This window comes from Arvicanthis niloticus, chromosome 6, assembly GCF_011762505.2.
Source record: "Arvicanthis niloticus isolate mArvNil1 chromosome 6, mArvNil1.pat.X, whole genome shotgun sequence".
In the NCBI taxonomy this organism is placed as follows: Eukaryota; Metazoa; Chordata; class Mammalia; order Rodentia; family Muridae; genus Arvicanthis; species Arvicanthis niloticus.
The window spans coordinates 36,173,783-36,201,778 of record NC_047663.1 but is presented as its reverse complement, the minus strand read 5'-3'; the positions used below and the strand labels follow the sequence as shown (position 1 = coordinate 36,201,778).

At 49.9% G+C, this 27,996-nt stretch overlaps 1 protein-coding gene across 3 annotated transcripts in view; it reads left to right on the top strand.

Moving 5' to 3' along the window:
* The window catches only part of Tbx4 (T-box transcription factor 4), a 29,323-nt gene extending 5,429 nt beyond the window's left edge, over positions 1 to 23,894 (top strand). Inside the window, exons 4-10 of one of the 3 annotated variants that reach the window (XM_076936099.1) lie at positions 7,421 to 7,540; positions 8,524 to 8,671; positions 19,075 to 19,227; positions 19,937 to 20,025; positions 20,106 to 20,341; positions 22,154 to 22,575; positions 22,693 to 23,894. In XM_076936099.1, coding sequence (XP_076792214.1) covers positions 7,421 to 7,540; positions 8,524 to 8,671; positions 19,075 to 19,227; positions 19,937 to 20,025; positions 20,106 to 20,341; positions 22,154 to 22,575; positions 22,693 to 22,770 — 1,246 coding nt within the window. In that variant the 3' untranslated portion in view covers positions 22,771 to 23,894. Of the gene's footprint in view, positions 1 to 5,586; positions 5,777 to 7,420; positions 7,541 to 8,523; positions 8,672 to 19,074; positions 19,228 to 19,936; positions 20,026 to 20,105; positions 20,342 to 22,153 lie in introns of those variants that run through there. The other 2 variants (XM_034506463.2, XM_034506462.2) reach the window with 2 other exon arrangements.
* The last annotated feature ends 4,102 nt before the right edge of the window (positions 23,895 to 27,996 follow it).

Genomic DNA, 27,996 nt, shown 5'->3' with positions numbered 1-27,996 from the left:
ATAGAAGGATGAGGTTGTGTGTCTCAATTGCCTTAACTTTGTGGGGGCTGCTTGAACCCGCAAGATATTTCCCAGGGCAACACCCTCCTCAGCCTAGGGGAAGGCGCCGGCGGTTCTGTGAGTTGGTGGGGAGCCTCCCTAGCTCTCGGTGGCTGCCAGGGAAGGGTGATTTATAAAGTGGAAACATCTTTAAAATGCACTAGTGTCTGTGGGAGAGAAGAGGGAGGAGAGGGTGAGAAGAGAAAGACAGAGCGTGTGTGTGTGTGTGTGTGTGTGTGTGTGTGTGTGTGTGTGTTATGCTCCAGTAGTCACATGCCTGTGAGTGTGTGTAAAGCAGACGTTGGCTGAGCTGTGGTGTCTGGCATGGGCCAGTTATGGCCCACTAGAGTAGTTGTCAGGTGAAGGAGAAGGCTGTAGACACTGGAAAATTAAGGTTTAGAGGACTGTTGTTTGTCCTTTCTGCATCCATACACTTTGTTTTGGTCTCTAGGGACAAGTTAGATGGGAAATGTCCATTTCCCTAGTGATGGGCCCCAAAATAGGTGTTTGGGGGAAGATGATGATAAACCGTCAAGGGACAGAGTTATGGAATCAGACTAGAGTGTGGGGGGAGTGTTCTCTTACCAACTCAGCTGTTTCCATCTGTGCGACCCTCAGACAAGAGCCATGGCAGACTCTACCTGCTTCCATTTCACCCACGAGAGAAAAGGTCTTGCGTCATTCAACTGACCATAAAGCACATGACAAAGTTTTGTTTCAAAAGAAACCGAAGGCAGTGGCACGTTGTGTGCACGGAGCACAGGCACAGGGGTCTCAGGCAGGCGTTGTGAACTTGGTTTGCTGTTGAACATGGAAATGTGGACAGTTGGTCACCCTCTTGTCTCAGTCAGAAAAGTGGCATGGTCACCCAGGGCTTCTATGGGGAAGGGGGAAGGTTGTTTTTACGGCTAAGTTTGCTGCATTTAGGGGATGGAAAAAGAGGATGCTTTAGTATTCTTGGCAGAGTGACCTTGTGGAATAGTCATGGAGAATAGAGAAAGAAAGGGGCAGGTGTGGAAAGCTCCGCCTTCCCCAGGATGGGTGCACTTCCCAAAGTAACTACTGTCCTGCGGCTCTGTGGTACCAGATGTTTGAAGCAGGTAACTGTGTACCTGCTGTCCTCCTTAACTATGGGACTTAGACCAGGGCCTCCCATGAATGACGCTAGTAAAATGTCAGGTGCATTACAGGTGCGAAGAAAGAGGGATTGGTTTTTTTATGCCTGCTGACCTGGAGAGAAGTAAAAACAAAGAACGCTCCAGAATTTACATTTGTAGATTTTTAGCGTCTTGGAAACATATGGTATTTACCTCTGGGTATGTGAGTTTGTGGTTTTCAGTGGGCTTTCTACACCTGTGTGGGTCCTCTCTCTCCCTCCTCCCAATATGAGCCCTCAAGGCCACACTGCAGAGGCTACCCTATCAGTCAGAATCCATTCTACCCAGGGGTGGAGCTTGGGGATGGTGCTGATAGTTTAAAAATGGCTGTGAGGATGCTGGTCCGTGATGTGAGTCTCACATCCTTTCATTTCCCCAGTGAAAACATATGCCGAGTATAATTGGGAAAACTCGGTAGCTTCAGCCACTTATACTTCAGATCTCTTCTGGGGGGGGGTGCTAGGATCCACCCCCATCTTGCACATGAGACACGTGCTGCTAACACACTGAGCTACACCTCTAGACCCCCGACTGTCGTCAGAGACCACCTTCATTGCTGGCTCTTTCCAAACTCTGCAAGGCTACCAGTACCCTTCCTGGGATATGTACATTTCTCAGCAGATGACCTAGTACTTGTTCCTCCACCTTGGATCATAGATTTCTAGATGTAAAAGTTGGAAGAAAACAGAAAGAACAAACCAACCCCCAGAGAAGGGAATTGCCAGGATTGTGCAAACCAAGCAACTCACAATCCTCCCCCAACCCCAGAACAAGACCCTAACTTTGAAATTTTTCAGTGGCTTTTTTCTTCTTCTTCTTTAAATGGAGGTCCTGTGCAGTGTGAGCTTGTTGGGTCCCAGAGACTCTGGCTGCTTCGGGCACGGTAACTGCTGTCTGGCCAGGGAGTGAAGGGCCTTGGTGAAGGGAACCAGAATTTTCTCAAGTCTGTTTGAGGTCATGGTTTCACAAGCTTCCTGCCTGTTGGGTCCTTGAAAAATCTGAAGACCAAAGGAAAAAGAGAATCAGCCTCATGGGATAGTGGCTTTGACTAAAATGCTCAAGAACCCATGATGCCAGGTGTCTGTCACAGGAGAGCCAAACCCTCCCTGGGCAGTCTCAATTCCTCTCAGACCCTTGTACCCAGAGTGCTCTTGTTGGTAACGGCAGAGAACAGATTTCTGCCTTGGCTTAGTATCTTTTCCAAGCTTGATGCATGTGAGAAACTGCATTTTTTTTCTTCCAAACACAGATAAAAGTGAGTTCCACAAAAATTTAAATATAAACCTTCCTAAAAAGAACATTTCCTACCCATCTGACTGCCCTACTCCTAGGTCGCGGTTTTGCCACTAGATAAATCTCCACTATCCGCCTTCATAGCCTGTTGAGTTCAATGTTGCTTGTGTTAGTGACAGTGAATTTGCGTTTGAAAAATGAACTACCGATGAGAACTCCTGTTGAACCTGTATTGTTTGTTATTCTGAGGCAAGGATTTGGCTCGGCTAATCCCGGGCTTCAAAGCCAATTGCCTTTGCTCTGTATACAGAGCGTCAGAGCCCAGTGGCGTGGATGATAAGAGAAGTAAGGGGTGAAGACACTGGGAAAGTGGGTCGGGGAGAGAGTGCTTTGATCTCTTCTTAAAGTATTTTCTGAAAGCAAAAGTCTATCAGAAGGAAGTGCCTTAAAAAAAAAGACAAAAAACAAAAAACCTGGAGCAAAGCAACTGACCTTCACAAACAGCATCCATTTCAATCACCCTCCCCTCAGGGAAAACACGTCTTTAAAAATGCTTTGGGTATATTAGAAAGGCTCCTTTCTCTCTCTCTCTCTCTCTCTCTCTCTCTCTCTCTCTCTCTCTCTCTCTCTCTCTCTCAATTCAACTGAGTCTCTTAGTTGTGTTTTCAGAAATCATTTGGCTCCAAAAGGTCTGGCCTGAATACAGGCAGTGCTCCAGCTTTGGGTGCGGCCCACCCCTTCCCAGCAAGACCCCAGGAGTTTAAGATTTTAAGAATAGAAAGATTGTGGGGTCTCGAGTGATCTCTGCCTTTCCCCTGCAATTCATTTAGCACTCCATTTCCCTTGAAGGTTCTAAGATAGGAATTGTGGTGTGTGTGTGTGTGTGTGTGTGTGTGTGTGTGTGTGTGTGTGTGTGAAGTAAAAGCTTACGTCATTTAAATGTAGATTTCATCTTTGAAGTGAAATATTTCTGCAAGAGAATACTGGGCATCTGAAGTTTACAGCCCTATAGAATTTAAAAAGCATGAATCAGGGTGTACCCCGCCATCCAGATAAATGAGAACCCCTGCCCCCACAGTCCCCTAGTGTTCCTCCCGCCGTACCCCGCAGGTCACCACTGCCGCCACCCTGAAAACCACTTTCCACACTTCCCACCCACACCGGTGGTTCTAATGCCTGCGTTTAAGTGAAGGCACATGTGACTGCTTCAGGCCTTCATCCTCAGGGAAGTTGGGGCTGCGATGGGATCCAGCTAGGTAGGGAGAGTCTAGCGGATTCCAGGATTTTGATTTCCACTCTGTCCTCAGGATAGGGGTTGTGCACTAATTAGGCGCCTTGAATTGACAACCATGAGACCCAGGAGTCCAGCCATCCCCAATGCGTTCTTTCCCCAAAAGGAGTTCACGTTTACAGATCTGTGGCCAAAGTCACAACGCTCCCCCTCCCCCAAGCCTCGGGCCTGCTCCATGGAGAAAGCTTATTCTAGCAGCTCATTCTAAAGCCATTTCCGAGTATGAAGCAGATAAAGGCTCGGAGCCTGTGCCCTCTCAGAGCCGGCTGCTGACCAGAGGGGAGGTCCGGGCTTTCATCTGCTCCCGGCGGGCGGCCAGGCGGCCGGCGTGTTTATTCCCCTGGCGGAACCGCTTCCGAGCGTGCTGGCTGCCGCAGCTGTCTGGGGACTGAGCGGGTGTGGGGACCCGGGGTAGCGGGGAGAGAGAAGGCGCGGGGACAAGTGCAGAAGGGTGTGGAAAGGGAGCCAAGGGAGCCAGCAGAGTGGGGTACAACGACAGCTAGAGCTAATGACAACCTCCCCTCCTGCTCCGCCCTCCTCAGCCCCAGGCTTCCCCCACCCACTATAGGGTGTTGGGTTTTCAGGTGCGTTTAATGTTTTTTAATGTCGTCAGTCAGAAATAACTTATAGCTCACACGATCCACCCCTGTGTCTCATTAGGGAGGACCTTCCTTTACTTTGCCAGTAGAAGTCACAGCCCCCAAACTCAGTCTGGCCTCTGTGTGGAGGCCAGCTCTCCTGAGACCAGGCCGGCAAGCTAGACCTTTGGGTTCCATCATTTAGCCCTTTGCATTTGGGGGTGGTATACTTTACTCTGCTCATGCAGCAGGACTTCCACCTTGGACAGACTACTGGGTGCTGGGGGTGGGGTGAGTGGCAGCATTTAGGGACCTCACAGAACTTCAGGCCCTTGAAGCATGCCCAGGGTGGCTGAGGGACCCACACCAGATATTCCTAGCTGCCCTCTTGGCTTGTGAGGGCTGTTGCCCTCAGAAGAGGAGCATCGGTGGGCAGAAGAGGCAGAGGCCAGGAGATATTCTTCCTTCCCTACACCAGGGCCTCAAGACCTCCCCAAAGTGGCTTCTCCATTGTCACCCTCTGAAAGCGGGCAGACCTAGGTCCCAAGCCTTGGGAGGAAGAGTGCAGCCATTTCAGGGGGGTTCTGAGGAGCACTCAGTGTCTGCCTGGCTCTCTGAGCTGCTGAGGCCCAGTTCGATATAGAGAAGAATTGGATGGTCAAGGCCGCTCAGTTTCCTTTCTGTCCAAGCTGTACACACGGCTGTAGTGGAAGCTAGGCATTTCTTCCTGGTCCTTGTATGTGGGCACTGGCCTTGGATGGAGGCTAGGGCTGACCTCTGCTGTTGCCACCTGCAGCGACTATCTGAACCCAGCTAGCCCAACACCGGCAGGGCTGCCCCATTTTGTGTCTGTTTCTGTAGCAGTTGTGAAATGGTGGCCTGGAGGGGACAGGGTTCTTGGCCTTGCCCCAGGGAGGGTGAGGCAAAGCAGCTGCTGCCCTCCTTCTTTAGCTTTAGGCCCACTAGGGGTGAGGCAGGGCCAGGAAACAGGATGGCGCCCACTCCAGCTGTGCCCCTATGCTGGGCAGGGGGCTGGTTCTAAGGAGGAGGCTGGATTGGGTTCCTGAGTCCTCTGGCTTTCCCCTCATCCTTGGAGAGGGGGTGGGGTGGATATTTGCAAACGCTTTCAATTGACATCTGAGACAAATTCTTCCACAAGGTTTATAAGTCCCTAGACTTGCAGTTAGAACTGCGCCCCCCCCCACCCCGCCCTCCAGGCACGCATACAGGCACACATGCGCACTCCCCCCACATGCTCTTGCACATGCGCCTGGTGCTTGGGCCAGCATAGCCGCTCTTTCTTCCTGCATTGTGTGTACCAGTCTCTCCTGTAGCGGGAGATGGCATTGACTGGGCTAGGCAGGTCCTGGAGGGGGAACCAACCCTTCCGGAACCCTTGTGCTCAGGGTCCCAGCTTGCTGTGGGGTCTGCCAGCTTGTGGAGACCTTTATTCTTTCAGGAAGTCCTGCCCTACCCAGGTAAGCTAATATGGATAACAAAATGGTGGGTGGGGGAATCCAAACTATTTACTATGTTCAGATCAGCTTCTTGTGACATTTTCTGTCCTACTTTGGCTTGGTATTGACTTGATTCACAGTACTAAAGGGGGGGGGGGGAGCGTTGAGGCTCCAGGTCTTTATAGCTTCAGTCAGCTTTGGACCCTGCTTCTTTTCTGGAGAACCCCTTCTTAGTTGTGTGTGTGTGTGTGTGTGTGTGCGTGTGTGTGTGTGTGTGTGTGTGTTAAGAGACAGGGACAGGGTTTCTCTGGGTAGTCCTGGCTGCCTTGGAGTTCATTCACTCTGTAGACTAGTCCAGCCTTGAACTTTGATATCTGCCTACTTCTGCGTCCCGATCGCTGGGGTTAAAGGTGCACGCCACCATCACTCTGCCGTTTTTGGTTTTGGTTTTGGTTTTGCTTTTTTTTTTTTTAAGACAAGGTTTTGATATGTAGTCTAGATTGGCCTCAAACCAACAGTCCTGCTTCAGCCTCCCTGAGCGCTGAATTTATAGGTCAGCATGGCCTTGCCGAGTTTAAACAGAGTATGTGACTTGTATAATTGGTGATCTAACCCAGCATATGCTAGGCACCTGAGCTCACATCTCCAGCCATTTTTTGTTGGAAGCCAACTGGGGTGGGACCAGAGGCACCTGGCACGGGAGTGGGGTATGGGGTATGTGTGTGTGGCTATTCTCTCTGCCCTGCTCTGGTTAAGAAGGAGCTGAGGGACCTATGCTCTTACAGGATTGTATGTATGTGCTGAGGGCCATGGGAAGTTTTTCTCTAGAAGGTTCCCTGAGCTTTAGGGTTCTAGACAGCTTTATCACGAGCTATAGGGACTGTTGCTGGGTCTGCTTTCATAGTGATAGGCCATACCACTGGCCTGTGGAAGGTGGAGGAGCAGAGCAGAACCTGGGGGCAAGAGGGGTTCATTTACCCTCACTTGAGAGGTAGAGAAACCAAGGCACAGGAGAGCCGGGAAGGTGGCCTGAGGCCTTAGCTGGTGGGTGGTGGACTTCGTGTGGCTGGCTGACTTCAACATCCGTCTTCTCATGCATGACGGATGACAACGGATGCTTCTCCACTAACTTCCTTGATTCCTCGTCAAGGTGTTCTGCCTCAGTGAGGCATCCATCATAAGAACTCCCCCTGCAGCACACACAGGAAGAGCCCAGGGTCTTCATGAAGCTCTCTTCCCTAGGAGAGAGGCATTTTACTGATTATGGGAGCAGCTGACAGAGACTTCCAGGTCAGCTGTCCTAGCATCCTATAGTGGCACCTCAGAGTCTTAGCTGTATGTTGTAAGCTGGCAAAGGACCGGAGCCAATTTAAAGCAACCAGATGGCTACTGAAATCCTCCCTCACCATCCTGACCAGGGTCTCTGAGCTGCTGGGGTCCTAATCTTGGGGGGATTTCCAGGGCGGGGAAATTTGAGAAAAGGTGTAAAATGTCTTTCTGGATGTAGATTAAGAGCTGGTGGGGTCCGGGGCAGCTCTGTCCTGTGGCATAGTGAGGACAAGAGAGAACTGGGTGAGGATCCATAGGTCAAGGGCTCTGCTGTCTGCCCTGACATTTTCTCTGTCATTTCTCCTGGTTTACCACCTCCACCCTTGGCTCCTTCAGGAGGATGTTCCCCAGCTACAAGGTAAAAGTCACAGGCATGAACCCCAAGACCAAGTACATACTGCTCATCGACATCGTCCCCGCGGACGACCATCGCTACAAGTTCTGTGACAACAAATGGTGAGAGGCCGGGCCTATCCTTCCTCAGCTGCTCTTTGTACCCCTGTCCCCAGCCAATCTGCTTCTGCCCAGATTCACTTTGCTGGTCACCTGCCTGCACCTGTGCAGGGGCCGAGGCAGGCCCAAATGCCCAGCACTGTCTATAGCAGATGTGCAGCTTGCTGGACCTTGAAGGGCCATACCCCCTTCCTTAGTCATGGGCAGCCTAGTGCTGTCTGGTGGCAGGAACACCCAGAAGATTCAGGCACTGACCATGCCTCACTGGGGTGGAGAATGGTGACCATTTTCTTCTTGAGAAACTAACAGTTTAGCAATCTTACATGGTTTGAGGCTCTTCTGTTTCTCTGCCTGGCTTCAGAGTCTGACCCTCTCAGATTGAGGGGTTTGCTAGTAGGGACCTTGCTAAAGGGTCTGGGGAAGAAATGGGCAGGTTGAAAGGACAAATGGGTGTCACACCTTAGAACCGTACTTGTCCCTAGAACATGAGGCTGGGACCCTGGGCTCCATGGTAGAAGTCATAGAAGCAGAAGCTAGATTAGAACTCAGAACAAGCTCTGGATTTGAAAAGTTATTTAGGTCCTTATAGAAGTTCCAGATGACACATTTATAGCATATAAAAAGTAATGGTTTATATATAATATACGTATTATATTATATAAAGGCACATAGGGTGGAGGTTAGGGGTGGGTAGATCAGGGGTTAGAGCACTGCCAGTAAATAAATACGACTCATAAGTAAAGCACACAGAAGTGCGTTTTCTCCCTGAAGCATCTTTATAAAAGGCTTCAGTCTGGAAGTAAACCCTCCTGCTTTCCTGCATCTCTCTCTTCCTACAGCTGGGAAGAAGCTGGAGAGTGCTGACTCCTCCTTTCTTCTCCCCTCTCTCCCCTCCCCACTGCATCTACCCTCAGAGGGGAAGGGAAGTTAGGTTTCCGCCAGACCCCAGTATGCTCAACTGCTCCTGCTGTCTGTTTCCTTGGCAGGATGGTTGCAGGGAAGGCTGAGCCAGCCATGCCAGGGAGGCTTTATGTCCACCCGGATTCTCCTGCCACTGGGGCTCACTGGATGCGGCAGCTGGTCTCTTTCCAGAAGCTGAAGCTGACAAACAACCACCTGGACCCCTTTGGCCATGTAAGAACAGAGATGTTAGAGGTGGGAGCTGGGTGGGTCACATGGAGCACGGAGATCCTGCAGATCAGCTGCAGGCACCCCTCTCCTCACTAGCTAGTGAGTCTGGGCAAATACCTCAGCCTTTATGGATCTTCGTTCCTTGTGTAGAGAATGGAGTGGACCTAGTACCTTTTGTGGCAGTGAAGCCTAGGTGCGAGACTATGCAGGAAGTGCCTTATGGAGAGCAGCTAAGTGAGGGCAGGTATGACAGTGGAGATGTTGATGTTGGGATGAGGGGGATCAGAGGACACTGATGGAAAATGATGCTGATGACAACTGTGATGGTGATGTCAGTGGAGATGAAAATGGGGATGGGGATTCTGAGAACCACACTGGTGATGAACAGGATCATGGTGCTTCCTAACTCAGCTTCTGCCTGGCTTCCTGGGGTCTGGGTCACAGGTCAGGACAGTGGCAGTGGTAGTAGGAATGGTGGTGGTAGCCTGCAAGCATCCTAACTCCAGCTTCTCAGGCTCCTTCTTTCCCCATCTGGTTCTGGCAGGCCCATATAAAGGAGCTTTTTATGTGGAAATGTTTAGCTCAAATGTGCTGCAAACAGAAGCCTAGCAGCTGGTATCTTCTTCCAGGGCTCTGACCCTGCCTCCATAGGCTCCTGTGAGTCTTTGGTAGTTTAGGGCAGGGATGCTGGAGAGCTCAGCAAGGTAGAGGCTGCTGCATGCAACCTAAAACTGAGGGCAGAGATGGGGGGGGGGGGGACAAGTGCAGAGGTGTAGCTCACTCGCACAGGTCAGCCTCTGGGGCGGGAGGCTGGGTACAAGCCAGAACTTTTCTGAGAAGACAAGACCCTTATGCAAACATGCTGGAATTGCTTCACCCTGATCAATCCATCTGTTCAGTTTTCTTCTTGGTTATTGGTTATGTAAATTTGCATCTAGAATGCAAATCTCTGTTTCACAAGTTTCCCATGCAGGGTGTGAAGATCCCTGTGGAGAGGGTCAGGCAAGCCCTAGCTCCTAGAGCAAATGCTAGCCAGGTCTCTGCCCACACTTGACTCCTGGTGGACTTTGCCTGGCTGGTTTGTGGTATCAGGCTCATGAGGTCTCTGATGCTGATGGGGGATGTAGAGACAGGCAGCCTCTAACTACACCAGCAGGATCAGGCTGCACTGGCAGGGTGGAGCTTGGCAGGTGTGGCCTCTCTGGGCATCTGAAAGTACCTTGAGATTAGGAGTTTGGAGAGGATTTTGGGTGTGCTTGATTGTTACCATGTCTCCCAGGTGCAAGGATGCTTGCCAAGACACTTATCTCTTTTGGCCCTGCAGAAGGTAAGAGGAGAGGGTGGGCCTTCTTTAGAAGCAGGGGCGAGTACTGTGTTTTCTCTACCCACCTTCCTGGTGACTCTTCAGGTTCTGTAACCCTGCATACTTTTTAGGGTGAGTGGGACTACTTTGCAGGGTTGTGAGGTTGTGAGGGCTACTGGGTCCACTGGCCCTGCCCAAGGAGGCTTGTTTCTTTGGCAGTAGAAATTTTACCTATTTACTTCAGCTTTCATCCCCGAGGGATAAATGAAGTGCTTATGTCTACCTTATGTCTGCCTTGCACCCAGCACTTGGCATTTATTGACCATCACACACCCCTTACATTGTTGATCTCAAGGAGATGAGAGTGTCTGAGGATCTAAGAGTAGAGAGGGTAGGTGCTTGGACCCAGGGCTCTGGGCATCTTTCTTTGGTATTGGTAGTATTGCTGTAGAGGGAGTAGCCTATGGCTGTGTAGACAAGGGCTGTGCTATACAGGCTCACTTTCTGGCCTTCTTAGGGCAGAGCAGCCCTTTTGACTGTGATTTCTACTCTTGACTTGTGCCACAGGGAGTTGTGAGCTTGCAGGAAAGGAAAGTCAACCTTCTTGCTTCTCATTTGGGAGCTCGGGAAAGCCATCTTGTTCTATGAATTTGCCTCAAACATACTCTTTGTTCTGCATAACTCACCCACCCAAGCTTCCAGTCCTGAGGGAACTTTCCTCAGCCCAGTGGACTTGTATATTCTCTCTCTCTCTCTCTCTCTCTCTCTCTCTCTCTCTCTCTCTCTTTCTTTCTTTCTCTGGATTGGTTTTTCGAGACAGGGTTTCTCTGTATAGTCCTGGCTGTCCTGGAACTCACTCTTTAGACCAGGCTGGCCTCAAACTCAGAAATCCACCTGCCTCTGCCTCCCGAGTGCTGGGATTAAAGGCGTGCACCACCACTGCCTGGCCTTTCCTTGGATTCTCAGAGCATCTGGAGACCCCTAACAGCTACCACCCAGTTTTCTCCATTATCACCAAAGTGGCTGGCACCTCTTCTTGGGAAAGAACCAGCTGAAGAATGAGATGGGACTGCCCCATCTTAGAGATGGTCACAGCTAGTTCCAGTGGGGTGAATTACCCTGGGGGCCTCCATGTGGGTTTGGGGTTCCTAGCTTAGAGATCCTCTGGGCCAGCCCACCCCATCCCCTCACTTCACAAGTGGTCAACTGGTTGGCCATGTGTCTGCCGTCGCATAAAAGCAAGAAGAGAGTCCTGAGTGTAGGAAGTGTACAGCAGCCACCTTGGGTTATCGTATCTTATTTAGAGTCTTTATCTTCAGAACTTCCTCCCTCCATGAATGCTCATTTTGGTATCTTTCCCCCTTTCTTTCCTTTCCTCCCTCCTCCCTCCTCTTTCCCCACCTTCCCATCTTCCTCTTCTTCCTCATCCTCTTCCTCCTTTTCTTCTTCCTCCTCCCCCTTCCCCTTCTTCCCTTTCTCCTCCTCAGATGGGATGAAGGGCCTTGCACATGGTGGGCAATTATTCTGCCCATGCCCCCAGCCTGATGTTTTTCTTAATTCTCTGAGGACCAGGAAAGGGAACTAGGACTAGGTATGAGGGTATTGACTTGGCAGCTGTCTTCTATGGCAGATGGAATTGAGAACAGGAGTCTCTCTCAGACCACGTGGCTAGATTCTTCCAAACTCAGGGTTGAGTTCTGACTGGACGACCTGTGGGGTTTGATGAAACTTAACAAAATAAATGCATGTGAATGTTTTGGGTGCATGCCTGGTACCAGAGGAGCTTTTAAAAAAGGGTATCAGATCTCCCAGTACTGAAATTACAAATTATCGTAAGCTGCCATGTGGGTGCTGGGAATGGAACCCACGTATTCTGGCAGAGCAGCAAGTGCTATATTAATTACTGAGCCATCTCTCCAGTCTCAAGTTGTGGGGCTCTGCAGTAAAATTCCACAAGGAGATTTCTAGTAAGAACAGTGGAGGAAGAGGCTCAGGAGGGCAGGACAGGTACAGGGTATGACCTGGATTTTGTTAGAGAAAGGACAGGCAGCAGGAGCAGAAAGGATCATGGGAGTGAAGCAGGTCAGATGCAGTTAAGGCAGAATTGCATACAACTGGCTAGCGGTAGTGGTTGCATACTCTGGTGAGGGTCCCATGACCCAACCCAGCCAGGATCTTTTGTAAGAAGACACAGCTGAGCCCATGAAGATGGTGGCAGTTTGGCTCAGAGGGCAGTCCTGTACAGCACTGTGCCTGCCTAACATCCTGCCACTCCATCTTAGTTAGGGTTTCTATTGCTGTGAAGAGACACCATAACCAGGGCAATTCTTATAAAGGACAACATTTAATTGGGGCTGGCTTATAGTTTCAGAGGTTCAGTCCATTATCATCATGGCAGGAAGCATGGCAGCATCCAGGCAGAGGTGGTGCTGGAGGAGCCGAGATCTTCATTCTCAGGCAGCAGGAGACTGTGTCACATAGGGCTTGAGCATATCTAAAGACCTCAAAGCCCGCCTCCACAGTGACACACTTCCTCCAACAAGGCCACACCTACTTCAGTAAGGCCACACCTCCTTCCTAATAGTGCCACTCCAAATGGGCCAAGCATTCAAACACAAACACATGAGTCTATAGGGGCCAAACCTGTTCAAACCACCACAGCTCCCTGCCCCCCCCATCCCACCCCCTCCACCCCCCACCCCTCCACCCCCCCACCCCGCCTGGGTGACTTTTCCATCCCTTTACCCCCAGTCATTTCTTATCCTTGGTTCTGAGGCCAAATTCGGTCCCTCTGGGGACGGAAGCACGGGTTCTCTGTGTGCTTGGTGCATGCCATCTTTCCATCCTTCTGCTTACAAAGTTATAACTGAGTACGTATTTATATCTCTACAGTTGATTTCTGAATCAGAAATCCACTCACGTGGTTTAAAAATAAGCCACCAAGGAGACTGGGGAGCCGGCTCAGATAACCCCTCCCCCATGAGCCTGATAGCCCCTCCCCCATAAGCCTGATAGTCCCTCCCCCATGAGCCTGAGGACCTGCTATAGGTCCACAGCATTTATCCCAAAAAGCCCTGCACAGTGGCATGCATCAGTCAACCCCAGTGCTATGGTGTAGAGACAGATGGGCCCCTGCGACTCACTGGCTAATTTCCAGACAAGTGAGCTCTAGATTCATTCATTCATTCTCTGTGAGGGATCCTGTCTCAGAGTAAGGTGGAGAAGAACTGAGAAAGACACTCGATGCTGACCTCTGTCCTCCATATACCCGGGTGCACACAAAGACTTAGTCACTGAATTAAAGTGTCTGTGCTGTGATGTGGTCAGCCATACAGGCAGAGTAGGCTGCTATCGCAACACCTTTTATACCTTGCCCTGTGGACAAGGTAACCTGGAAAGCCTTTCCTTCCGAGAGCGCGGCTTCTTCCTCTGCTGAGTCCCACGAATCACTTTGCTGGTCTTCACTGAAAGAATTAGCTATTTTGCTATCACATGGTTCAGGTTTTCTTGATCTTGTTTTGTTTTCTGAGTCTTGAACTTGGGTCCCACTGGCTTAGTCTTCTGAGTACTAGGATTGTATATGAATTGGCCTCCATCCCAGGCTATTTTTCACTTTTTGTTTTCTGAGACAGGGTCTTACTGTGTAGCCCTGGCTAGCCTGGTCCTTGCTATACAGACCAGGCTAGCCTCAGATTCTTTTCATTCTTTTGATTCAGCTTGAATGGCTCTTGTTTTACACTGGTGTGTGTGTGTGTGTGTGTGTGTGTGTGTGTGTGTGTGTGTGGCAGCGAATGACCTGTTCACAATTTGAATGAGTTTTGAAAACAGTCACCCTCTTCTTCTCTGGGGAGTCATGCAGATGTGTGTGCCTGCCCGGGCCTAACCAGCAGGGAGGGAGGGCAGACTTTGAATTTTGTTCTCTAGCTTTTTTTGTGGTATATTTACACCTGTGTGCACATGCATGTGGAGGTCAGAGGTCAGTTGGCCTGGGGTGTTGTTCCTCAGAATCCATCTACCTTTTTGGTTGAGACTGTCAGGAGCTCACTGGTCTGGCTAAGCCTGGCCGCTGATCTCCGGGATTCTCCTGTCTCTGCCTCAGCTTGGAGATTACAAGCATTGGCCATGCCTGGCTTTTAACATGTGTACTAGGGATCAAACTTGGGTCCTCAGGGTTACATTGATAGAGCAATCCCCAACTCCAGCTTGACAGATTCCCAATAGTTTGACAGGTGAACTGCAGATACCAATTTTAGTTTAAATTTACCTCTCCTTCCCCCCTCAACCCCTGCCCCCATGAGTGTGGGCATCTTTTCCACACAAATCTCCTTTTCTGGGAACTGTTGTGATTCTTCTTTATTTTCCTCTCAGATTTTTGAGCTCGTCATTTTTAGGAGCCTTTATACCTCTGGAAGATTTAGGCCTTGTCTAATGCATTTGCCAGTTTGTCACTTGATCTGGCTCACAGTCGCAGTGGTTTTCTCTGGCAGAAGTTTTTGATTGAATTTATCCTTTCTTCCTTTATAGGTTCTGGAAGGACCTCAGTCATTTCTTCTTTATGAGGGAACTTTCCTTCAGTGCCTTTCAGAATCTGAGTAGCTCAGGTTAGCCTCAAACTCATGACCCTTCTGCCTCAGCTTCCCGAGTGCTTTGAGGAGTCTGTTTTATGCATTATGTGGACCCGATTGATCAAACTCAGGTGGTCAGGCTTGGCAGCAGATGCCTTTAACCACTGAGCCATCTTGCCAGCCTTGGATTTATTTTTAAATACAAAATAGGAATCCTTTAGAACTATGCTGGCATTTGATGGGAGGTGCCAATCCTGACTTTTCTGTTTTTAAGACAGCTACCTGGCTTTTCCAACATCAGTAGAGGAGAGTCGTCCTCTTTCCTTGGGGTAGGATGCCTTCTGCATTCTTGGTCCCCATGTGAATTTGTCTACCCATGTGCCAGCTGCTTTAACTGCTGAGACTTCTCGATGCATTTAGTGTTTGGCAGGGCTTATCCCCTTGGCTCTGCTTTTTTTTTTTTTTTTTTTTCAGTTTTCTTGGCAAGTTGTGTGTGTATGCGTGTGCATGCGCGGCATTTCATTTGAACTGTAGGATCAGCATGTGGAACTGAAAAAGAAACTTGTGTTTCTACTGTAATTCCTTTAAATTATACCCAGCTTTGAGAAGATTGCGAGGAATGCCCTCTTTGCTGGAGTCATCTCTCTGCCCTCTGGAGTGCGTGCAGGTGCCCTCCTTAAGGTGCCACCCTCCCTAAGGTGCCACACATTTTTATGCAGCCTCCTCTCAGGCGCCACCACTGTCTCCTTTTTCTCTTTGTTGCCTCCATTTCCCCATTTCCAGCCTCGGACTCCCCGATCAGGCCACCCCTCCACAGCCAGGTAAAGGGAAGTCAGCTTAGGAGTTAGTATGATTTTGCCTCTCCTTCAGATTGCTGTCAGATGTCTTCCAACATTCGACCCATGACCTATTAAATTGAAGGTGGCATTGATGTTGACTTTGTAAAGACATTGTTAAGATTGGTATGATGTATGTCAAATACCTAGCTGAGGCCCTGGCTTCTCCTGAACCTTGGCTGTCATGGCTGTTGCTATGGGAGAAGGCCAAAAAAAAAAAAAAAAAAGAAAAGAAAAAATTCCTAGCTATGTGTACGAGCCCCAGCCCCAGGTCCAGAGAGTGAGGCCCAAGGCTTATCTGGCCAAGGCTTCTTGAATGGGCTGGAGGTCTGCCTGACTCCATTCAGTTTTCTCTTCTGCTCTTTCATTTCTTTTCCCTTTCTTTTTGATAGGATTTCATTCCACAGCCTAGGCTGGCCTTGATTTCTTGGGGTTCCTCTTGCCTCAGCCTCCCAAATCCTGGGATTACAGGTGTGAGCCGCCACATCCACTCTGCTACAGAGCCTATCTCTGTTCTAATCTAATTTCGACAGGGTGGAGGAAGTGTCCTTAGCGAGAGCCTGATGATGCTGGGCGATCTGGTTTTACTATATGAATAAATAAATGTACATTAGCCTACTGTTGTGTGGCTAGTATCCACACAGATGCATCGGAGACCTTGCAGTGTCTAGCAGACACCTTTTAATTATCCATGAAGTTAGTCCAGAGTGGGGTTGCCTCTCCCAAGGCCATCTGGAATCCACTGGGCTGCCTGTCTTCATCCAGCTGTGTGTCCTTGGGTGAGTCACATTCCCACTCCAGGCCTTCTGTTCTTCATTGTCGATCTGGATCTAGGGGCTTGGGTTAGCGCATTCTCTGCACTGTGCCTTTCCAGGCTCTCAAGTTCTTGGATTCTAGCGGGGATAAATCTGGACCTCGGTGGCAAAGCATGCCATAGCAAGCTCTCGGGGAGATGGATGCTTGGCACTATTACAACTGTTAAAACAGAACAGGCTTCTGAATTGTGGCCAGAACATAATGAATCCCATTTCTGCGGCACAATGATGGTGATGATGATGATGATGGGACTCGTCATGGAGTAGGGTGGCTGACGTGGCTAGCCCGTTTGGCCCAGTATCACTCTGTAACAGATGTAAACGTGAGGCTCTGGCAAATTAGTTGAACATGGTACCTGAGGAACTTATGACCAAAGCCAAGTGTATGAGTCACTCAGTTGCTTTCATATTCTCTCAGGCTGGTAGGACGAGGGTTCAGGTTTACATGGGCATTGGTTTGATGGGTAGGTTTCCTTCTAGACAATTGCCAGAGTGTCAAGAGCTTGAGGGGGTTGGGACCACCTGGTTGAGGGCTATACTTCAGCAGATGCAGACTCTAGTGCCTAGAGACGACCTTTCTCAGGACTTGTAGCTGGTGGAGAGATACCATGGAGGCTTCTTAACTCTTCTGGACTTCTCTATGGCCTTGGCTGCACCCTCTGGTGCAGTGGTTCTCATGCTGAGACCCTTTAACACAGTGACCCCCAACCATAAAATTCTTGTTGCTACTTCATAACTGTTATTTTGCTACTGTTATGAATCATAATGTAAAGATACGAATTTTCCGGTGGTCATATAAGATCCCTGTGAAAGGGTCATGAGACCCCTAAAGGGATCACGACCTACAAGTTGAGAACTACTTCTCCAGTGGCGGCTCCTACCTGCCTCTGCAGGTCCAGAAGTTTCTGTTCTTTGGAAGATGTTTTTGGCAGTCTCAACCCAAGTCATCTAGAACACTGCCTCGTAGGCTGAAGTGGTAGCATTCTGAACACAAGAGTTTCATGGAGCCAAGTAGGTGGTAGAAGTGGCCCTGGATGGAGGGAAAAGAAAGAGCTCGTACTCATGAATGGTTGGTGGCTGCTGCCGGCTGTCCCTAAGGGTTGTGCAGAGCCTCCCTGGGGTATGGGCACAATGGCTGTGGTTTAGGCTTCTGTCTGCTCTGCCTTTGCAATGCCAGCTTAGGAGAACCAGAGAGCCTGGGGTCCAGCCAGCATTTGGGGGTGCTGCATCATGGGAGTGCTTGTAGAAAGAGTGTGTACATGTTCATTTCAAAATCTGCCTGGAAATAAATGCCCAGATTAACTTGTCTCTAGTGAGCAAAGCAAGATCTACAGAGAAGAGGCACAAGCTCTTTACTCACTCGGCCAAGAAGCCTGAGGTGCAGAAGAACAGAAGAGAGGGCCCTTTCTTTGTTTATTTTAGTGGTATTGAGAACTGAGCCTCTATTTCCAGCCCTGGCTGAGTTTGTAGTTTGAAGAGTCAAAAAGAAATAGGAAGCCATATGGCGTGGGCAAGGCAGAGTGAGAAGCTTCAGAACCGGGATTTCCCAGAGGAGCTGGGTCCTTGCAGAAGAGAGAGTGGCGGGAACTGCATGTGAGGGAACCCAGTGCTCCTGGCAGCACCCAGGCTGCTTCCTAGGGAGCTGGAGCCACTTGCTGGGTTCAGGGAATGGAGGCCCTCAGTGAATACCTGTGCCTGATGACAGAATCCAGAGGTGCTTTGCAAGGTGACACTCTGGGCTCCTAGGAAAGGACATGTGTTCTTCAGCCTCATTGAACTCCAGTCCAAGGCCATGGGGGGGGGACGGGGGGGGGGGAGGGAGATTTCTGCACCTTCCCCCAAGGGGCTAAGGCTGCTGTACAAGACAGAAAGGTTGAGACCAGAACCACCTAGGTGAACTTCAGAAGGCAGGGCAGAGCAGGCCAAAGCCTACAGCTAGCCTCTGGCCAGCACCAGCCCTCCAGGCACAGGATAGGGTGGAACCTTCTGGGACTCAGAATTCAGCAAGACTTTCCAGGAAAGAGAGTTCACTCTGGGCCTTATTCTCTTGGCACTGTGGCCACCTAAGGGTTAAATATTTCATTCCACAGAGGCAGCAGCAAGCCTAGCCTGGAAGGGGCACCCCAGGAAAACATTTGGAGAAGAGGAGCTGAGGGCCAGCTGCTGAGATAGAAAGCGAAGGGTTAACAGAGCAGCGCTGATAAAATGCCCCAAATTCCTGGTCCGGCCTCCAATGAGAGGGCATCTGGCAAATGTCAACGATAAAAAATACATTTTAATGGCATGCGATGTAGCCACTACTGTGGGGGCACAGCCACACGAAGCAGGTTTGGGGCAGTAACTACTGTATGTTGCTGCCTGGGCTCTGATGACCAAGCATCTTCTCTGAGCTGACCTGCCTCCCCAAGCCAGCTGTTCTTGGGTGCTCAAGGTCTCCTGTCGGCCCAGGCAGCACACTGGAACTTTGATTGTCGTGTTGACGTACCCCTCCGGCTAGGAATTGCCTTGAGCGAGCGAGCAGCTGGTCACCCATCAGGCCCCAAGCTAGCAGGACCTTTCCCTCACAGCTCCCCCACCCGCCTTTCTTCTGCCCTGCAAACTCTTACCAGGGTTGCTGGCAGATGTGAGAGGCATCGGCTGAGCACTTACAGCGGCAGTCCTAGGAAAGGCAGGGTACCTGTAGGCTTACGGGAAGACTGCGATCTAGGATCTCTCAGAGGAGGTCCAAAGGTGTAGGACTAGCATAATGTCACAGGGAAACAATCCCACACCACGGAAGCTGGAGTAAGGTGTCTCTAGAATGAGAGGCCAGATGGAGATGGAGCTTTGAGACATCTCTGGGTTTGGGCCCTTGGCTTTCAGCTCAGACTGAGACCTTTTCTCACAGATCATCCTCAACTCCATGCATAAGTACCAGCCGAGGCTACACATCGTAAAGGCCGACGAGAACAATGCTTTTGGCTCCAAAAACACAGCCTTCTGCACCCATGTGTTCCCAGAGACCTCCTTCATCTCCGTGACCTCCTACCAGAACCACAAGGTATAACCACAACCCATCATAACACCATCATACCTGCCTGCTGACCCCAGGGTACATCAAGCGAGGAACAGCAAAGCAGACTAGTCCAGATAAACAGTGAGACTGACACACTGGGAAACAGCCAGCGAGTTAAACTGAGCAGTAGTTTAACCGGTAAGGGCAGAACCCATGGCCAGCAACGGAAAACTGGAGATATGGAGTCTGCCTTAGGGTAGGGCTCTCTTTTCTTCTAGAGTCTTTCTGTATGTACAATTCTGGGCTACCTGGGAGAGCTACCTGGGTTCTATCAACTAGGAGGTGTTTGGTGTTTGCCAACCCCCACCCCCCCAGCCGCCTTTCACTTTTCTACCTGTTTGCTTCTTACTCCTGGTTATAGGCTAAGACCCCCAAGTCAGATTTGTAGTCTTTCAAGATCTGTAAAGGGGTTGACATGCACAGGAAGGTATCATGGGGTTCAGGAGCTGAGTGAGTTCTGGAAAAATCACTAGAAGGTCTGAAGCAAGTAGAACAGACAGCCAGGGACATGCTTCCAGTGAGCAGCCAAGTCAAGGAAGACCCAGGGGGGTTCTGGGCTCTGAGCTGACTTCAGAGGGGGATGTAGCTTTCCAGACTGTTCCTAAGTTATCATTAGGCCTGGGTTGGGGGAAGAGGCCTACCAGTCAGCTTGTCCCCTCTCCTCCCAGTGACTTTGTGTGTCCTTTTCTGACAGATTACACAGCTGAAAATTGAGAACAACCCTTTTGCCAAGGGATTCCGGGGCAGCGATGACAGTGACCTGCGTGTGGCCCGGTTGCAGAGGTGGGACTGCTCTGGCCAGGGGTGGGACGGGAAGACCCAGGAACCCTCAAAGCATCTTCACTCTCTCCCTGCTCCTCCAGCAAGGAGTATCCAGTGATCTCCAAAAGCATCATGAGGCAGAGGCTGGTTTCCAGCCAACTCTCAGCTAAGCCGGATGTCAGCCCCCTGCACAGCGCACACCAGGCCCTGCAGCACTACCAGTACGAGAATGGGGCCCACATGCAGTTTGCGGCTGCAGAGCCCCAGGACCTGCCCCTCAACACCTTCCCATCACAGAGGGACTCCAGCCTCTTCTACCACTGCCTGAAGCGTAGAGGTAGGGTTCTGGGATGATACATGTATAGGCATACTGGTTCTCAGTTTCCCTTGGCCTTGGAAAGCCACATCTGAGCCCTTGGTATTCCTGGTATGGCCAGCCCCAGGTGTTGATTTGGGGGCCACCATGGGTATGGTTCCTCCTGCTTGGTTCTATCTGGGAGCCAAGGGGAAGCTGGATCATTGGTAGTCTCAGCCCCAGAGCCAGGGAGACCCATAGTGCTTTGGGTGGTGTTCTCCATCCATCCCTGAAGGATGCACACAGGTTCTTGGGCGTTGAAATGAGTGATTGGAAACAGATTTCGGGTGACCACACCCTGGACACTGGCTTCTTTACAGCACTGACCAGGGAACAGGCATGTCTGGGCTCTGCTGCCAGCCCTGTGTTTTCCATAGACAAATTTGGGCTTAAGTAGTGTTACCTTGCCAAAGGACCTTCAGAGAGGTCCCCATGATTCTCTTGGGAGTGAGTCTGGGAACTATTGCTTATAATCTAGAATGCTCTGTCAGCCCACTCTCAGACACAAGACTGGCCCTTGAGCCTAATTAGGCCTGATGCCGCGTATATTAAAAATGTAGGCTTCTCATGTTATTATATAAAATTTGAATTTTAGCATTTATAAATAAGGCTTTGTTGGAGCGTAGCCATACCTATATTTAGTCTCCAGTCGTTTTCATAATCCAGCAACAAACGTGAGTAATTGTGGTAACAAACTGGGTGGCCTTAAAGCCTCTACTACCTGTCTGGCCTTTCCCGACCCAGAGTGATAGCTCACTTGCCAATCATAGGAATGTAACTCAGAGGAAGAAGTTGGAGAAAGAGGAGTAAGTTTCCCCAGGCAGCCATGAATCAATCTGCAGAGGGGCCAGGTGCTCAGCCCCTCCCTCCTCTAGGCTGCGCAGCTCTGTCTACATGGCTTCCAGACTAGATCCCTAGAGAAAGCACAGGAGGAAGGCCAAGATAAGCCAACAGGAAAGTGTTCTTAAATTTGTTGAGAGGACTGCTGTCCCAGCCCTCAAGCCTCAGTTATCCTGGGTCCCAGGAGAAGACATGTCACTCCAGAGAGGTGAGCCCACACAGTTGGGGGATGGTAGAAGATACTAAGAGGTGGTTTTGTGGTGGCTGGTGGCATCTTTCCAGAGAGCATCAAAGTAACCTGGACATGTAAGCCTTTTCACTTGCTATGTGGGGATTGGTGTGACAGCAGCTGATGTGTCTTCTTTGAACATAGTAGGGTTAAATTGCCCTTCTCAAAACAGCAAAAACTTGCCTACAAGCTCTTTGGCCCACTGCCTCCTTCCTGAGGCTCTCCACAGGCACTGAGGGTTGAGGCAGTAACATCGTGGCCTTAATTTGCTGGCTAGTTCTGACAGATGTGGTCTCTGGGCCTGGTTCGACCTGGCAGTTGCTTCTGCTTTCCTGGGCCAAGGCTGCGCTAGTCTGAGAAATGCCAGTGTGAACAAGGGCCGCTTAGCATCCTGAGATTCAGGCTGGCAAAGGATCAGAGCTGTATGCTGCCTGATGCAGCACACCCCTCAGTGTCCAGGGATGTGGTGTCCCCCATGGCCTTTGGTGAGGGTGCATAAATTGACCGCTTCTTGGTCACTGCCACCTTATAAAAGCTGCTGCTTATTCAAATGGCTCTGGGAGTACCAGGCGACATAAGGACCAGGGCGGGTGCTGAGTGAAAAGGGCAGGATGTCCTGATGTGTGTGTGTGTGGGGGGGGGAGGGGAGGGACAGGGTAGGGAGGACACCAGGCCCTGGGCTGGTGGGGATGCCTTTTTCTGAGCTCTTCTCCATCTTCCAACAGACAGTGCCCGCCACCTGGACTTGCCCTGCAAGCGATCCTACCTGGAGACCCCCTCTTCAGTGGGGGACGATCACTATTTCCGTTCTCCTCCTCCCTACGACCAGCAGATGTTGAGCCCTTCCTACTGCAGTGAGGTGACCCCCAGAGAAGCCTGTATGTACTCGAGTTCAGGGCCTGAGATCGCAGGGGTGTCTGCCGTGGACGACTTGCCCCCACCCCCACTGAGCTGTAACATGTGGACGTCGGTGTCGCCGTACACCAGCTACAGCGTTCAGACCATGGAGACTGTGCCTTACCAGCCCTTCCCCACACACTTCACCGCCACCACGATGATGCCTCGGCTGCCCACCATCGCCGCCCAGAGTGCCCAGCCTCCAGGAAATGCCCACTTTAGTGTATACAATCAGCTATCCCAGTCTCAGGTCCGAGAGCGGGGACCCTCTGCTTCCTTCTCTAGAGAGCGTGGCCTCCCTGCGGTATGCGAGAGGAAGCCACCCTCTCCTCACCTGAACACTGCCAATGACTTCCTCTACTCACAGAGCTTCTCCTTGGCCCGGGAGTCATCCTTACAGTATCATTCAGGAATGGGGACTGTGGAGAACTGGACTGACGGATGACGTGACTACCTGTATCCTTGACAGCCCCAGGACCATGTCAATCCAGTATTAACCTCCGTGGGTGGCCGGCACTGCCAAGAAACATGGAAAGGTATTTCAGAAGGGGTGTGTGTGTGTGTGTGTGTGTGTGTGTGTGTGTGTTTGCTTGAACTTCTACACATAGTGGTTGGAGAACATCTGTCTTCTTACATGCAGCTAAGGCCAAAACAAGAAAAAAAAAAAATGCAATTATCTAAGAAGTGATTTTGGCTGCAGGAGCCGAATCTACTCTTAGCTGGCATCTCTTGACGTGCCCTGGGTGGGACAGAAGTGGAGGGCTCAGGAGTCACCTAGAGCTTTCTGAAATATACTCTGATTTTACTCAGGGGCCAAGTGAGATCTCTGGCACAGGGAGGGCCTTTCTTTTGCCTGGGTGGGGGTGGGGTGTCCATGCTTACCATAGAGTTCCTGGCCTTCCACCTGCAAGGGCAGCTGTCACTTTTGGGAACAGAAGTACCTGCTTCCCTTAGCTTCTGGAGATTGTGTGAGACTACCTGAGCCTTAGAGTTGTCTGAGAGTGGAGTTGGCCTGGACTTGGATTCTTGAAGCTCCGGGGTCTGAAGCATGACTTTCAAAAAGAGTCATACGCTGAATGTCACCTCATGATGCTTGTTTTTCCTTCAAGAGGAGGGGAAAATGTCATCAGCAGTATCTCTGTAATTATTCAAATTTCCTCATAAAGCACGGAGCCCCTCCCCTCCCAGTCTTAGCATGTGGCCTCTCAGCCTATGATGGGTAGTCAAACACACCTTACAAGGCAATGTCCCTTGGAGATCTCACCAGACTGATGTTACACGTCGGCTGGACTGGTTCTGATCCCAGAAAATCTACGTACATCCCTGGAGCAAGGACACCGGCAGAAGAAAGTGGACAACTGAGAGAAAGTACTTCAATATTCAAGCTCAGAGGAGCGCATCATTCCTTCAGAATGGGGAGGAGAGTATGCACTCCTTGGCCCGTTAGCATCACACGTCGCCAGGATGTCAGGGTGGCCGGTATGAACTCGAAATCACTAAACTTTGCATGCTAAATAGCTATTTATATATTATATAAATAAATATATAAATAAATATATATCTCACAAATGCGGGCCACATGTCAAATTCAGCTTTGCTTTTTTACAAATAAACTTACTGAAAACAGATGCTGAAGAAGTATTTGGAAAGACATCTATTTAAATTTTTATTACATTTGATGTTAAAGATAAAACATATATATATATTATAAATGCACACTGCAGATAAAGCTTTATTAGAAAACACATTAGCTGACAGGCGGTATTGAAACTTCAAGTGTTTTGATATATATAGCATGGACATTTTATTTTGCATATTGGAACATAAAGCCATCTTACAACTGTGAAGTGTGTGTTTGTCCTTTGTTAATGCCTTGCCATTACTTGGCAATGGTGTCTGCCTTTCCTTTCAAGTGCCTGGTGAGGATTTCAATGCCTCTCTATGTGTTTGTAACCATGGGCCCTCAGAGTGAAGTAAGTTCAAAGTCTCTTCAATCTCATGTTACTCCCTGGGTTATGGGGCTAGATTCCAGGGCTCACAAAGACCCTGGAAAGGTAGGGCAGGCAGTGTGGATCTCATCTCTGTTAACAGTCAACACAACCCTGCAGTTTGGGGAAAATAGTCTCCTAAGTAGAGAACCTTTGGTGATATTTGTGCAGTTGCTTCAGAAGAATAACTACAGAGTAGGTTTGAGCCTGAGTCTGGCACTTTCTGGAGCAGCTGGCTGTGCGAAGCTGTCAGCCAACTCCACCCTAGTGGGTATGAAGAGAGACCCTGGCCTTAGGCTGGAGGGACTGGGAGAGATGAACTCCAACTTGGTCTTGCCACGTTAACTGAAGAACAGTATCCTGCAGGAGGGTGCTACAGAGTGTAGACAAGTGTCTGCACGACTCTCACCCACACGGCTCATCCAACCCCTAAATGTTTTCTCCACCACTATGGTCTTCACTTAAGACGGTCTTGAAACCTAGGAGAAAAGATACAAGAATAGAGGTGCTTTTAAAGCCTCTTGCTCAGGCCCTTCCTTGTGGCTCTGTGGGGCCTCTGGTTGGGCAGCTTCCGATTACTCCCTCACAGAGAAAACCTGGATTTGGCTCAGGGACGGGGAAGGTGGCTCTTCACTCATAGGTTCCTGCCCGTTCCTTTCCACAGATGGTACGCTGTCCAGGATAGCCCTTGCCTGGACCTCAGAGGGCTGGGTGTCCGTTCCTAGATTCTCTCCAAGTACCTACTCAGCTCAGAATGATAATTGTTCCCAAAGAGGTACTCAGCTTTGAGACAGCCCACAGAGGCCTCCTGACTTTCTGGGAAGCATAAGTTTCCCTGGCTGCCCCACCTGGGCATGGCAAAAGCAGGGCCTGCAGTGGGATTTGTGGAACTTTTCCTGCCCCTCTGAATCAACAACTCAATAAAAAGGGGGCACATGGGATCCTGTGGAACAAAGGGCACCATTCAGTAGCGCCAGCAGGTCATACATCATCGGCACAGAAGCCTGCCACATGACACTGCCTGTTTCTGCTATGCCCTGCTTGGGTAGGAAAAATACTCGATTACTGCTCCCTGGCTATGTGGCCATGAATGGGTGGCTCCCAGGGTTCCACTATAGCCAAGGGATCAGCCATCCCACAAGCCTCAGCGACAGAAGGTCCTGGAATCACAAAAGAGAAGTTGGGTCAGACTGACAAATTGTTAAAAAAACAAAGCGATTTCTAGCCTCAGCAGGGCCTCAGGGGGTCAAGAGGCCTCTGCTGGCCCCTCTAATGGAGCCTGCTAGAGGAGTAGCAGCCTAGCCTTGCAGTGTCTTATCTTACAACATAAAATTAAAACCCACTTAAAAGGCCGGAGGGCATGTTAACATTCCGCCTGCTGTCTAATTGAAGGAGTTCCCAGTGCAAAGGGTTTTACTTGAAAGATGTCTCCCTCCAAACCAGGCTCTCCTGCCTGCTAGGGCAGGGGTGGCAGGGAGGGGGAGATTGTCATTTCAAAGAGCTCAGGCCAGAAAAGCACTGCTTGTGGCCCCCAATGATGGAGGGGGGGAAGGGGGAGGAGGGAAGGGGCAGGTGGTGACAGCCAAGGTTAGAACAGGCTAAGTTTTCTAGTTTTGCAAAATTTACAAATTCATTAGCAGTTATGTCAGCAGAGGCCAGACTCATTCAGGTAATGATTCAAATATGGCGAGCCCCAGAGCAAAAACCTGGCAGCCTCTGTGGCCCAGAGATTTCTATTCCACTCCCCAGCAACCCTTATGCAAATCTCTCACAGGTCTCCAAGGCATACGGAATCAATCAGGGACATCCTGTAAAGGGTGGTGAACTTGCACTGGCTATCCTGAGTAATGGGAACCAGTCAGCCCCAAGCCGACTGGGACTGAAAGCCAAGGTGACAGCTATTAAGCAATCGCGCGCAGAACAAAATGGCAGAGGGGGCCGGGTAATCAATTCAATTTCAATGGGCAGCCCACGCAACAGCAGCGTCTGTCGCTGCTGATTAGAGAGGGCCAGCCTGGAGCTTTCAATGTGAGCCCATCACAGATCAGAAACAGGCCCCGGGATGAAAAGGGAACGGACGTCTCCTGAGGAGCCGGCGATGAAGGACTCTGTTTTATGTGACCGTGTTCTTCCTCCTCTCCTTGAAGAAAGAGAAGGGGGAAAAAAGCCAGCAGTTTGGAGATTAGATAGTTTTCTTTTCAGCCATTCATCATTATGAAGGAAAGTAGACAGGGCAAGAGCAGAAAAAGCTCCAGCGGGATTTCTGCAACGTCTCACTACGGAGAACCAGCTTTACACAGCAGCCCACCAGGCCCTGCCTATTACCGAAGTCTGATGGGGCCTGCAGAGCATCCACGGCCCCTTTTCTCCAACAATGGCAAACAGGCCCCAGGGCTCCGAGGATCACAGGCATTCTCTTGCAGAAACTCCAAACTGTATCATTTGTGAAAATTAAAGCCTGAGCTAGAATAATGAGGAGAAGGGGAACATGGAGAGAAAAAAGATGAGAGGGCTGTGTGGAGTTCAGCAGGTAGGACACAGGAGGTGCCCACTCTACTTTTCCTGGACCAAGGTCAGAGCTGCCAGGCTCCTGTTGCATCTGCTGCCTGTCAACACTAATCCTAGCCTGATGGCAGTCAGCAGCAAAATTCTAGGCTCAGACTTGGTTGCTCTAGTCTCTGCTCTGGACACAGGGCAAGGGATGCCCTGTAGGCACAGAAGCCAGGAAAGATGAGCCAAGGTAGGGCTATAGAGAAATGGATGCGGCTACTGAGCAAAGACACCGGATGCAGAAATAGGAGGGTAGGGGCCATTCTGGAGGCAGTGTTGGGGCAGAGGGCTCAGGGCTGGGATGGGAATGAGGGAGAAAGGGCTGACAGAGAGAACCAGAATGAGGGCGTGCATGAGATCTGATGGCTCTTATGACAAGAATTATAAAGATGATTAAACCAACTTCATAGTAATGTAAAATGCATGCTGAGTGGCAGATTGCCACTCCTGTCTAACGATTAGTAAAAGAAAGAAAAGAAAGGCAAAGAAAAAAGAAAAGAAAAGAAAAGAAAAAAGAAAAGGGAGCCTTTAATGTTTATTGCTGGTGGGAACAGACTTCTAGTTTTTCTGGAAAAAGCAATTTGGTAGCCTGGACAATGACTCTAAAATGACTCTAATAGTATTCACAGCCTTGAGAGAATAGCCAGAGATGAGGACTTGGAGGGATGTCATATAATGTTCATTGTACTATCAATTTTTTAAAGTCCCCACTGGCAGAAAGCAAATTGCTTAAATGATGATTGCTTCGTATTCTGGGGGATGGTGCAGCCAGTGGCATTATGATCACAAGGAGCCTCTAATGGCATGGGGACCGGCCGACAAGTAAAAAGGAGAGGCATAGTAGAACATGGTCTCAAGAACATTAAGATTAAAAATATGGAGTAGCCAAACTATGTGTCATTAAGTAGTAATTAACAAGTGACTAAAAGACACACCAATGACTTCTTATGTGGAAAAAGTGAGTGGTCATGCAGCCTCTCATCTTTATACACTACAGAACTTGAACCAAACCTATGTGTGTGCGCATGCACTTTTGTGTGTATGGCATCCACATGAACATGCACATGTCAGAGGTAGATGATGAAGAAGGACCTGTTTCAGAGTTCTCACCCATATCTCTGTTACAAAAAGCA